A 13,703-nucleotide genomic window follows, 5' to 3' on the forward strand; every position below is an offset into this window, starting at 1 on the left:
AGAAGCATAAATCTAAGAAGAATCTACACCAATCAAAGAGATTGAGATAAAAGAATGATCTCATGAATACTGAAAACTAGAAAACATGAATCTCAAAAAGGACCAAATTGAAAACTGTTAAGTGTGTATTGAGATGTCTCCTAACCTCTTGATGTTGAAGATAGTCTCCCAGTGTTTCTCAGTCATGTTCTTGATGAGCTGCACCTCATCCAGGACCAGGTGCCTCCAGTGTCGTCTCAGGAAGTGAGCTTGATCTTTCAGCAGGAGCTTGTATGATGTCACACACACGTGGAAGCTGTTGGGCTCACACCACCTCTGCAGACAGGGATGTAAGGGAAAGTGATAACAGACAACAGAACAAATAGGTACCCACTCGTGAAATTCAGACTTCTCCATGAGGCTCTATGAGAAAAAAATTCAATGACCTACAAATCTGATTTAAAATCTTCTGTGCGCTGACTGCTAAGCACAGCTCTGACAAAAGGGCAGTTATTACAGCAAGTGGAATACGCAGATGGTAGTATGAAAGAGGACGTAATGGGCTAGTTTGCTGTGGTTCATACCGATCTCTTATATCTGCGCTGCCTTTGGTTTCCGAGGTACAGGAGTATCTTCAGTCCAGGACACCAGCGTTTGAACTCCATCTCCCAGTTTAGCAGCTTACAGGTCCTCACCACCACCAGGTGTGGCCCCCAGATACCTGTGAGACCCACATGATGCAAATGATGTCCCATTTTATACTTAAAGATAAAACAAAGGCTTGAGAAGACAACCAAAAATGACTTTGGATGAGGTTTAAGTTATTAAACATCTTGATTCTATATAGGTAAGTGTTGGTACCCTGGTTGCAGGCCAAGTGAGCAAAGTAAGCCACAGTCTGTACGGTTTTGCCAAGGCCAGTTTCGTCTGCCAGGATGCCATTGAGGTTTCTGTGATGGAGGCTTGCCAGCCACTCCACTGCGACCTGCTGGTACTCTCTCAGACAGCCATGCAGAAGAGAGGGAGGGGAACGACTCTGAGAGGATAGAGCAGCAGCAGAGTGATAAAACAATAAAAGACAGTGTACCTACATAAAATTTAATTGATTCTTGATTTAAGCTCTAGTCTTTTTATAACTGTTTTTAAGATAATTACACAGGATGTCCATCTGGACTCACAGTTAGAGTAGTCCTGGCACTGCCTTTAGGCAGAATGAGGTCTGTTGCTGCAGCAACTTCAGCGATATCCTTCATGGGCTTCCCATCAGCGCCAGAAGTCGACCGCTCAGCGCCGCGGTACTGATCCATGCTCAACAAGGAGTCTATCAGCACTGCTTCACGAGGACTGTCCAATGGAGAATCCATGCCTAAACAGAAAAAAGCAGCGAATAAACAACATTTTCATTGCGACATCAAATCACTGCCACCATGATTTATTATCATTATTTTGCATTTGAAGTCTTTTGACTTTCTTGGCATTTATAACCAAATGGATTGCTTCTAAATTCAGTTCTTAAGCAACAGATGTACACAGACCATCAGCTTCCTCTTTGTCTTCATCCTCACTCTGGCTGGATGGTTGCGGCCAATCAAAACCCTCAGCGTAAGCACCAGCATACTGTTTCACCAGGTCATCCAAAGGCACCTCAGCTAAAAGACATACAGACGAGGTTTAAAGTACTGCTTGACTGATATAGTTTTCTCCAAAAGGTAAATAATTAGGAGACCAGAGTGGGCTATGGCAGATATGTCAATATATACAATATAATGATTAGACATATCCAAAATTCCTGTAACTTAAAAGACAATTAAGTGCTCAAGCTGAGACTACTGGACAGGACCAGGGAGTCAATTTGGTCGGGGAGATGAGGGAAATGCAGCGAGAGATGTTGAACATGTCAGCAATGTTGAGGAAGGTCATTGCTGACTTGGAGGATCTTGCTGTAATACGTAGATCGATCACTGCCATGGAGGAGAAATGTACTGATGTGGTCACAAGAGTGGGGGATGTCGAGAAACTGATGGATAATCTGGAGTCATCGTAGAGGGAATTATCTGCTAACCCGCTAGCGACTTAAGTGGATTTGAAGCATGTCTGGGAGACAAGTTGGAGGACATGGAAAACCATAGCTGGCAGAATAATGTCTGTATCACAGGAATCCCTGAGGGAGCACGGGGACAATATATAGTGGAATTCCTAGACAGGTTCATTACGAGTCTGCTCGACATAACAGGTCATAAAATGGAAATTGAGCGAGCTCACAGGGTTCCGGCACGGCGATCCGCAGAGGGAGACAGCCCCCAATAAATTCTGGCCAAATTTCTAAGATCATCTGATAAAGATCTTGTGTTACACAAGGCGAGCATTAAAGGAAGGCTTTCTTGGAAGATCCATAGCATTTTATTGGTCCCAGACTTTGCGAACTGGACAAGAGAGAAACGTGATTGATTAAAGGAATGCAAGAAACTTTTACATCAAAGGAAAGTCGCTTTTGCACTGATATTCCCGGGCCAAATTGAGAATAGATGCTAAGGATGGCCGTAAAACTTTCACATGCCCACATCAAGTGATGTCCTTAATAAAGTCAATGGAGTGAGCAAGTAATATTGTGGTACTCACGTTGCAGCCGAATGGACCGGCTCAATGAACATTCGCTTGACTGTTTGAAGATTCTGCACACTCTTTTTGTGCTGGTTCCACCTTGCGGCTGGAGTTTATTTTGTAGAGTAACAAACCTTCAGGATGTTTTTGTGGACTAATCTAAACGCCCTTTGTGCTTATTCCACCTTTCGGCTGGAGTTTATTTTGTGGAGTATTTCTGGCAAAGACATTGGAGTAAGATATTTGCTTGTACTCATGTTGCAGCCGAATGGACCGGCTCACTGAACATCCGCTTGACAGTTTGAGGAAACTGAGTTTATTTTATAGATTATATTTTGCTGTGTAATTCCTCACATAAAATGTGTATAGGAACACCGGATTTGAGCAATCCGATGGCAAGGTTGTCGCGGGGGCTCTCATAGGCGCACATGGACTTTTTGAGTTTGGAGGGATGGACGCCAGTTGGTGCTATTGTGCGTTGGGTTAATGTGCACCTTTTTATTTTTTCTGTTTTTGGTTCTAAGAGATGTTCAGGGTTTGACTGTTACACTAATGTTGGAATGTGGTCTTTATAATCTTGTCTTCGACACACAATCAATTTTTTTTATATGTCAAAATGTCCAAAATCACCAGGTGGAATATGAATGTGTTGGGGCACCCCATAAAAAGGAGGAAGGTTATTTCTCTTCTTAAGCATAAGAAATATGATGTCTCCGCAGGAAGCTGAAAAATTTGGAAAGATATGGGGTGGGAATTTATTTTTTCAGAATCAGAATCAGCTTTATTGTCAAGTATGCTTACATATACAAGGAATTTGTCTTGGTGACAGGAGCTTCCAGTGTACAACAATACAAACAATACCAAAAACAGCAGCAAGACATATGTAATTAAAACAAAAAACAAAAAAATATTAAAAAATTATACATATACGTACATACACACTCCTTCATACATACCCACATACACACATGTAGTGCAAATCTATTACAATCTGTTAAAGAACAAAGATACAGTATATTATGTACAGAGCAATGCAAGTAATGGCAGAAGTGGATATGTTGGATAATATAAATAGACTTAAACTGTGTATTGCACATAATTATTGCTCAATGGGGCAATTAATTGTTCATTAGATGGATAGCCTGAGGGAAAAAAAAAAAACTGTTCCTGTGTCTGACGGTTCTGGTGTTCAGAGCTCTAAAGCGCCGGCCAGAAGGCAACAGTTCAAAAAGGTAGTGGGCAGGGTGAGTGGGGTCCAGAGTAATTTTTACAGCCTTTTTCTTCACTCTGGAAGTGTATAGTTCTTGAAGGGGGGGCAGGGAGCAATCAATAATCCCCTCAGCAGACCGAACTGTCCTTTGTAGTCTTCTGATGTCTGATTTCATGGCTGCACCAAACCAGACATTTACTGAAGTGCAGAGGACAGACTCAATGACTGCTGTGTAGAACTGTATCAGCAGCGCCTGTGGCAGGTTGAACTTCCTCAGCTGGCGAAGGAAGTTCAACCTTCTGCTGGGCCTTTTTCACAATGGAATCGATGTATATCTCCCACTTCAGGTCCTGTGAGATGGTAGTGCCCAGGAACCTGAATGACTCCACTGCTGCCACAGTGCTGTTTAGAATGGTGAGGGGGGACAATGTTGGGGTGTTCCTCCTATAGACCACAATCATCTCCACTGTTTTGAGCGTGTTCATCTCCAGGTTGTTTTGAATGCACCAGACAGCCAGCCGTCCAACCTCCTTTCTATATGCAGACTCATCATCATCTCGGTTGAGGCCGATGACAGTGGTGTCTTCTGCAAACTTCAGGAGCTTGACAGAGGGGTCCTTGGTGGTGCAGTCATTTGTGTAGAGCGAGAAGAGTAGTGGGGAGAGCACATATCCCTGGGGAGCACCAGTGCTGATGGTACAGGTGGTGGAAGTGAATTTCCCCTGCCTCACAAGCTGCTGCCTGTCCGTCAGAAAGCTGGTAATCCACTGACAGGTAGAGGTGGGAACAGGGAGTTGGTTTAACTTAGTCCGGAGTATAGCTGGAATGACAGTGTTGAAAGCCGAGCTGAAGTCCACAAAAAGTGCTGGCTCAAGCAAGAGAGTCATTAGACTGAACTTCAATTCAAATGTCTCAGATTAAAGATAAATTAGGAAGAGTCATTATTGTTTTATCTAAAATTCAAGAAAAAAAGTTGATGATCAGGGCTTTTTTATAGATCTTGAAGGGATGTTGCAAGCTGCTGGCACCCTTCATGATATAATATTGGGAGGAGACTTTAATCTATTGATGGACTCATTCCTTGATCATAGTGAAGCAAAAGTGTGCAAGCCCCATAGAGCAACACTGATTCTTCATTCTTCATAGACACCCGGTAGCAGCGGTACAAACAAATGAATTAATTTCAGATTATTTTACTCTGGACAGAGGCACCCGCCAGGGTTGCCCTTTTTCCACATTATTGTTCTGTTTTGCCCTGGAACCATAAGCAGCTGCGATAAGAAAGGAGGATGATTTTCCAGGGGTGGTGGTGGGAGGTATGGTGCATAAGCTTTTGCTTTAAGCAGATGCCATCCATCCATCTTCAACTGCTTACCCGAAGTTGGGTCGCGGGGGCAGCAGCTCCAGTAGGGGGTCCCAAACTTCCCTATCCCGAGCCACATTAACCAGCTCTGACTGGGTGACCCACGAAGTGTTCCAAGGCCAGTGTGGAGATGTAATCACTCCACCTAGTCCTGGGTCTTCCCCGAGGCCTCCTCCCAGCTGGACATGCCTGAAACACCTCCCTAGGGAGATGCCCAGGTGGCATCCTTACCAGATGCCCAAACCACCTCAACTGGCTCCTTTCAACGCAAAGGAGCAGCGGCTCTACTCGGAGCTCCTCATGGATGACTGAGCTCCTCACCCTATCTCTAAGGGAGAAGCCCGCCACCTTTCTGAGGAAACCAATTTCGGCTGCTTGTACTCGCGACCTAGTTCTTTCGGTCATGACCCAGCCTTCATGACCATAGGTGAGGGTAGGAACGAAAATTGACCGGTAGATCGAGAGCTTTGCCTTCCGGCTCAGTTCTATTTTCATGAAAAGGGTGCGATAGAGCGAGTGCAATACCGCCCCCGCTGCCCTTATTCTCCGGCCAACCTCCCGCTCCATTGTCCCCTCACTCGTGAACAAGACCCTGAGGTACTTGAAATCCTTCACTTGGGGCAATACCTCCTTCCCTACCCGGAGTATGCACTCCATCTGTTTCCTGCTGAGAACCATGGCCTCAGATTTAGAGGTGCTAATCCTCATCCCAGCCGCTTCACACTCAACTGCCAAGCGATCCAGTGAGAGCTGAAGGTCATTGACACATGATGACATGAAGACTACATCATCTGCAAAAAGCAGGTGTTGATGGTGTGCTTTAAGCAGATGATATTTTAATATTCGTCTCCGACCCAACTAGATATATGCTTTGCATCCACATAATTATTATTTTCTTTTCGAAGTTCTCAGGATACAGAGTCAATTGGTATAAATCAAAAGCTTTGGCTCGGACAGCGTACTGCCCAGTAACAGCTTTTCAGCGGGCACCTTCCAGTGGCCCAAACAGGGCATTAAGTATTTGGGTATTTTATTCCCAGCAAATTTGTGTGATTTAGTTAGTTCTTTTTGACCCCTTAATAAAAGGTTTGAGCGATGTGGGCAGATGGGCTTCATTACATTTATCTATGATTGGGAAGGTTAATGTTATAAACATTTATTGTATTTATTGTATTGTATTAAATTATATTTAAAATGTTAAATAGCATAGCGAAGTCCTTTATTTGGGATGGTACACATCCCAGATTACGCTTCAATAAGTTACATAGGTGGGCAAGGTCTACCCAAGACTTTGTTGAATTATTATGCATTCAGTTTAAGACATTTGGCCCATTGGTTGCTTCCACTTGAGAGAGCACCTTCCTGGTTTTGTATTCAACAGGAAGTTCTTGCCCCTATTTTGCCATTGCAAAGCCTTTCTATCAAACTAGCCGTAGATGTTAAGTTACACCCCATTATCTCGCATACGCATGCAGTAAGGACAAAAGTGTCCAAAGTGTTTAATTCGGAAGTTTATTTAAATGTTGCCTCGAGCATACAGCTGAACCCAAAATTATGTATTAATAAGTCCCCTTTCTGCTGGTCAGAATGGATTGTGAGGGAGGTTAATATGCTCTGTGACCTATATGAGATTGGAGTGTTGAGATCATTTGAAAATATGGTTCAACATTTTGGGATTCCCAGGTCTCAATTTCTTAGGTATTTACAGCTGTGCCACCTGCTCTGTACTATTTATGTGAGTAGCGTACACCCCCCTTAAGTGGCAGATACTCTGGGAGTGGTGATTACTGCTTATGGAAAAGGTCAAGAGGCATCATGTATTACTCCCAGCTAATTCAGAGTCAAGGGGACAGAGCTTCAACTCCTCTCAAGAGATTAAGGTACAAATATTTAAACTTGGTACTGGAGGAGGGAGAGTGGGATAGAAGTAACCCATACAACTCCAGTCGTTAAAACAATATCTTCAAAAGCAATATGATAGGTTCAACGTTCTTCTTCTTGGGTTTTGGTGATGCACATTTTTCTTGCATATCACCCCCTACTGGGCAGGGAGAATAATTTCATGCAAAAAAGGACTTAAATATTGATCTGTTCCTCACCCACACCTATCAGAGCACATGGATTAAAACAATGGAGTGGTATGGATTACTTTAATGATGCCTTTATGTGATTTTTGGAGCATCAAAATATTGGCACTCATTCACTTGAATTGTATGGACCAAAAGAGCTGAAATATTCTTTTAAAAACCTTTATTTGTGTTCAGCAGAATATAGAAAGTCATACACATCAAGGATGCCAAGAGGGTGAGTAAATGATGAGAGCATTAATTTTGGGTGACCCATCCCTTTAAGAAAAAGTGCTGCACAACTGATACATACAAAGACCAAGATGCAGCCACAGTGTTAAGTCAAAGATGAAAAAGTTTACAGTTTATAAGACCAGAAGTTAAATCTCACCTTCTTTAGTCAGTTCAGCTAGCTCAGCTTTCTGATCAGCTACAACCTCATTAGCCTCCTGTTCCTCTATTGTACTCTCCTCATCTTCAACTGCAACAACACAAGGCTATTAAAACACACACACACACACACAAACGCGTGCGTGCACGCACAAGCACACACAGAAACACAGAACAGTGGCAAGATTAGCAAGTATAAATGCAACACATACACTCTACATCAGACAGAGAGGAGCTGGACTTTCTCTTGCGGGATGGGCCAGCCTCCTGCTGCTAAAAGGGAAAAAGAGGGTAAAAGTCAGGTTGCATGAGCTATGCATTCTCAATTGTCATGAACATGCTGATGAGAAGACAAGCAAAGTAACTGCGAGGAAGACAGTATTTTAGAAGATGTAAGCCTCAAGTCACCATTCACTTTTTCCAAACAATGAAAATCATATGCTGTCATATGTGTTTGGAACAATATGAGGGTGAGTGAATGGTATGAATGACAATTTAAATTGTTGGGTGAACTACCCTTCAAGACAGCTCATTGTAGATAGCCTTACCACTTTATTCTCTTTATCTGACTTCTCTCCTGATGTCTGGGCCAGTTTAGCGCATTGCCCTGTTTCAATACAAAGTATCAAATATTATTTATTTTGAATTAAACTCTGATAAAGTCTGCACATTCAGCTGTAAAAAGTCTAATCTCCATCATTACTCATTCTCACCTTTGCTTGCAGCTTTCTGCAGGCTGAGAACGTTTTGTTGTTTGTCATAGATCTCGAAACGCAGTTTGATTTCCACTACCTGTGGATAGAGAACCAGAATTATATTAGAGTAACCAGATCTCCTGCACTTATCCACTGCTCATTGTTGGAACTATCATAAACCCATCCACAAATAGTGGTATAGCATGTATGCAATTGAGTACCTGTTCAATATTGGCCCAGAAGTAGTCAACACCGCGAGCAATTGTGCTGGCAATGTGGCGCAACCTCATCTGCTCCTCCTTCTTTACCCTCTCCTCCGTCTTCTGCTCGACATGGTAACGCGCGCATTTACGCACAAGCTACGGAAAAATTTGTTGTTAAACTCTACATAACTCAGTAGCGGAGTTTCAGATGTTCTAAACTGAATTGTCTAGTGTTTACAAATATATATGAAACATTTGTTAGCTGGCTGCTGTATAGTTAAAGCAGTCAACGTTTGTATAATAGAGACTGAGTTAGTGCACGTCCTCTTACCTTCTTGGCAGCAGCCATCTTCCAGCGCCTTTCCTGGGCAAAGTCTGCAGCCATCCACTGCATCTCCTCTAGCAGGTAATCCCAGTGGGACTTGGGCCTGCAGGCCTCCTGTAGCTTGGGTAAGCGGCTGACCGACCACAGGCCCTCTTTACGGAGCTCTGCGATGCGCTGGTGCACATGGCTCTCCTACAATCACATATACATCAAAAGCCTGTCTTTAGAGACTTTATAGGTAGCACCAAAAATGTTACAAAATAAATAATTGTTTTCATGGATATTAAACCATAATGCTGATTTGTAAAAATGTGTTCAATGTTAAAATATTTATTTTCATCCCAGTTTAAAATACAGATCTGAAAAACTGTTTCAAAACCATACATTTTGTTCAGTTCTGGTGGTTATGCTGTAATTACACACTTCGGCTTTAAAGTTTGCACTAAAATGCAAGCAATAAAAATTTTTTGGTGTCATGAATTTTAAATATCCTTGTTGTTTTGCCCCTACCAGCTTGGCTTGTTCTGCTTGCTTGTCTTGAGAGAATTCCTGTGAGTTCTGCCCGATGGGACTTTGACCCAGACCAGACATTTTAAGTCCAGTGGTACCATTTGTGGCAGCAAGTTTGGACTGGATGGCAGGGGAGAGGTTGGGTCCAATACTGGGGGTGCGGACCGGGGCAGAAGGATGTGGGGAGGGGAGAGAGGATGGGGATGTGAGTGGGGAGGGTGACATGACCGGGGTGGAGAGAGAATTGGACATCAAACGCTGGGCAGGCTGGGAGGAATCTGATCCAGGACGCACAAGTGCCACAGTCTAAAAGAGAGATACGGATAATAAAATATAAATGGGAGTGTCACTGTAAACATCACATTCCTTAAATCTAGCATCTCAGTAATCTCTTAATATTTAAGGTGCTCCAAGTGACTTCTGTCATTTTGCTGACTTGCTAAACTGAATTAGACAACCTTGATGTCAACTACATACCCTCTCTCCAAATCTCTGCCCACCTACCTGACCATTTTTTTTTTTTTTGGGCATTTACAGAGACTAGAGCTTTCACAGAGACAGGTGAGATTTCTCAGGACACTTATTTTAATAATATCTACTAGATGGGCTGGTTTGAGTATTTCTGTAACAGTAGATCTCCTGGGATTTTTACGCACAACAGTCTCTACAATTTACTCTGAATGGTGGCAAAAACAAAAAACATCCAGTGAGGGGCAGTTCTGTGGAGAGAAATGCCTTGTTGATGAGAGAGGTCAACAGAGAATGGACAGACTGGTTCAAACAGACAAAGTCTATGGTAACTCAGATAAAGCACTGTACAATTGTGAGAAGAATAGCATCTCAGAATGCCATTCAGAGATGCAGGTTGGCGCCGTTTTGGCAGCATGAGGGGGACCAACATAATATTAGGCAGGATGTTTTAATATTGTGGCTGATTGGTATATATAAGCCATCTTGCTTTCTAAATACTGGTATCAGCCATAAAACAACAACATCAAACAAACAAAAACACATGACGGACAACCAATACACTCCCCTCTATACTCACTGCATGTCCTGGCTGCATGATTGACTGCTGAATCTGATGCTGCTGTTGTTGCTGCTGTTGTTGCTGCTGCTGCTGCATCTGGAGGTGGAGACCTGACTGCATCTGTTGAAGTTGTGCCTGCAGCTGTGCGTGTGGGTTGACTGAAGCCAGCACTGCTCCAGCACTCTGCACACCCGGCACCTTCACCTGTGCCTGGTGCTGAACTCCAGCGGCCTGAACCTGCTGCTCCACCACCAAGGCCTGACCCTGGGACAGGGAGAGGGGCAACCCTGCCATGGGAAGTCCACCCTGGGGAAGGCGGCCAGGAAGCTGTGGGGGTGGAGTGTGGAGACTGGCGGCATTCTGGACAGGGGGACCTTTGGATGGGTCGTACTGCTGCTGGTTTTGTTTCTGCCCACCGATCTGGACTGTTTGAGGGGTGGGTGGCATACCACCTGTTAAGGAGAGGCAAGATAAAAGGAAAAGAATAGGAAGAGGAAGAGGAGGGGAAGGACAAAGGGATAAGGAATGGATGATGGAGAGTTCCACAGAAGAATAGAATGAAGAATTAGAAACAGTACATTCTTAGTTTATGCCTGTATACCAATACCGCCAGACCTCATGTAACTGTATATCAAAATAGAAGTACAGTACACTTGGTAAAATAATGTAACAATTGATTCTGAAGGTCTTTCTTTAAAAGGCAAAACTATCTGAAACCAAGTTTGAAATTATGAATCTCACGAAACCAGTCAAGAACAAGTCTGGGTTATAATTATCTTCACTGTACTAAAACTAGTCTTCATTTTATGTATGCAAACTAATATATCTATATAGTTTCCATTTGTATAATTTGTTTTTGGATTTTTGGGAATGATGTTATGAGTTACCAGCAATAATGCTGGAGAAAAGGGAGCATTAATGAAAAATTCTGTTCATGTCACAATGACTACATAGCAAAAATCAAGGAAGATTTATATGTTCTAATGAATGAAAATTAGATCTTTTAATGTAAAAAAATAAAATATTTCATTCAATGCTTGAGAAAAATACTATAATGAATAAAACTAATCATGCATTACCATTTAATCTGTAAGTGGAAAAAGTGTATATAGAAATAAAAGAAAATCAAAGAACCAAAAAAGATTAAAGATAAAGGGAGAAAAGAACAAAAGAAAATGGACACGACTGAAGCACTGACATAAATCATGAGCATGCATGCATGAAGCAGGTGTATGTTGTAACATCTGCATTAACACTTTGCACAACAAAACACAAAGCAGAGGGTAAAGCAGAGGAATGACAAGGGAAGTTTAGCACAGCAGAAGGCACTGCCAAGCTGTAAAAATTAAACAAGAATGTCCCTCTTTTAGCAGTTCATCATGAACAAAATCACTGTTCACGTCAATTTCATTAGTCCTGAACTTTAGGAGGCTAAAGGATCGGTTTTATTATTAGACCTTACTTGAGCAAAACTTACAGCACCTCACCATCATGTCTGAAACAGACTTGCAGTCATAAAGTAATGTTATAAAGATGAGGGTGTGAACTGAAAAGATAGCAATAAAATGAGGATAAACTAAAATTATTTGCGAGTTGAAGGGAACCAGGGATGAAAATGCATTGAGACTCCAAGTTGACAATGCAGTGAGTTTAGGGAGGTGAACGGAACTCAGGGGAAAATATGTCAACTATAAAACCCAGAAATAAACGTAAAACAAACATGATGTGATAGAGGACATCCCAATGGAGAGAACGTTTTGGACTCATCATCTGATGAGCCATAGATGGAATCATGGAATCAGAGATGCCTTCATGCCGAAGAATGAAAACACATGAGGTGAATGGCTCAAAGAACTAATGAGCAAATCATAAATAAAAAAAAAGAGTGATGTCTTCCAATTGATCTTCAACTGTATCTTCTACCCAGCTGTCCCTCTGATGGTTAAAGAAAGATTCTGAGATCAGGACTAAGCCTGAACAGAGTCCCAACAAGTGAAAAACAATTTGAAGATAATTGGTAGAAGGTGGGATTAATTTTGGGCACTCTGGATTGAACTCTGACCTCCAGCAGCATTGAATAATGGACACAAGATCGGATCTGGCCCAAGACGTAGTGGCGCTCCTACCTTGCGCTGTCGGCATGAGCTGCTGGAGGGGAACACCAGGAGATCCTAAAGGAGTAACAGCAGGGTGCTGGAATATCATCCCATGCCGACCTACTTCCATCCGGGACCTCTTAGCCTGATCTGGGATGCAAAACACACAATACCCTCAAAACGCAAAATACCCCACTCCCAGATACAGAACAGGACAACCAAAACAATACACTTGGCACAAGCACACCAGTGGTAGCTGTCAGGAAGCTCTGACCCTGAAATCTGTGTTACAGGCTTCAAACACAGAGCTGGGAAAAGATGCTGGAATACTGAGAAAGCAGAAGCGAATTGGAGGGGGGAAAAGAAGCAAAACAGCAAAAAGAAAAATAGAAAACAAAACAGGGAAATAAGAAAAAAAAAAAAAAAAAAAAGGTCTCCCCTTTTGCCCTGCGTCAACGTCGCCCTACCTGCTTGCGCAATGGCTTGCTGTCGTTTGAAAGCCTCCATGTCTATAGGGTTAGTGATGCTACCACCTGCCACCCCTGTATGGGCCTGCGAGACAAAACACATTTCAAACTGAGCTGAACTTATCAATAACAAATACAGCGAAATCCTGAAATTCTAGAATTCAAGTGTCATAAATCTCGCAAATCTCACACTCAAGTACAATCACATTGACTGTTAACACACATAGGCTAAAAATTAGGCAACTGCTTAAATGTTCTGATAGTAATAAAGCATGGACCTGGAACGGTTGCTGAACGGAGAACGCTGCAGACACGTTGGGTGGGAGTTGTGTAGCTATAGCAACAGGAGTTACCGTCTGTCCATCCTTTCCAGTCACTACTTTCACCTGAGAGGTTGTCATAGAAACAGATGAAATATACAAAGCCATAGAAAATATATTTCAGTGTCTCCACACAAAACTGATACCAAGATGTCTTCTAAAGAGTTTCAGGGTTCCCACCACTTCTGACCAATACACTTCCATGACTTTATTTTGTTCATGATTACGGTTTGTGGATTTTTAAAAATCATCAGCCGTTGCTGCAGGGTTAATCCATCTCAAGTGGTCCATCATAGGATGTTTGACAATTTTTTAATTCTCTTTGAGTGATTACTGTAATGCATGAATATAGTATGCTTTTCCCAAGATTTCTACTAGCCTTAGCTCTGTAACCAGTGAAATCTCAAACTCACACTTTTTACAGCAGAATTATACAAGTATAGATGAC

At 42.5% G+C, this 13,703-nt stretch overlaps 1 protein-coding gene across 1 annotated transcript in view; it reads right to left on the minus strand.

Moving 5' to 3' along the window:
* Positions 1 to 13,703, minus strand: part of LOC127630758 (E1A-binding protein p400-like) — a 38,151-nt gene that overhangs the window by 20,933 nt on the left and 3,515 nt on the right. The window contains 15 exon segments of the mRNA XM_052108511.1: positions 146 to 315; positions 564 to 700; positions 841 to 1,015; positions 1,158 to 1,345; positions 1,515 to 1,628; positions 7,611 to 7,700; positions 7,822 to 7,882; positions 8,158 to 8,216; positions 8,323 to 8,401; positions 8,526 to 8,663; positions 8,839 to 9,024; positions 9,343 to 9,648; positions 10,391 to 10,824; positions 12,936 to 13,020; positions 13,214 to 13,321. Of these exon segments, the coding sequence (XP_051964471.1) occupies positions 146 to 315; positions 564 to 700; positions 841 to 1,015; positions 1,158 to 1,345; positions 1,515 to 1,628; positions 7,611 to 7,700; positions 7,822 to 7,882; positions 8,158 to 8,216; positions 8,323 to 8,401; positions 8,526 to 8,663; positions 8,839 to 9,024; positions 9,343 to 9,648; positions 10,391 to 10,824; positions 12,936 to 13,020; positions 13,214 to 13,321 (2,330 nt within the window).

This window comes from Xyrauchen texanus, chromosome 37, assembly GCF_025860055.1.
Source record: "Xyrauchen texanus isolate HMW12.3.18 chromosome 37, RBS_HiC_50CHRs, whole genome shotgun sequence".
In the NCBI taxonomy this organism is placed as follows: domain Eukaryota; kingdom Metazoa; phylum Chordata; class Actinopteri; order Cypriniformes; family Catostomidae; genus Xyrauchen; species Xyrauchen texanus.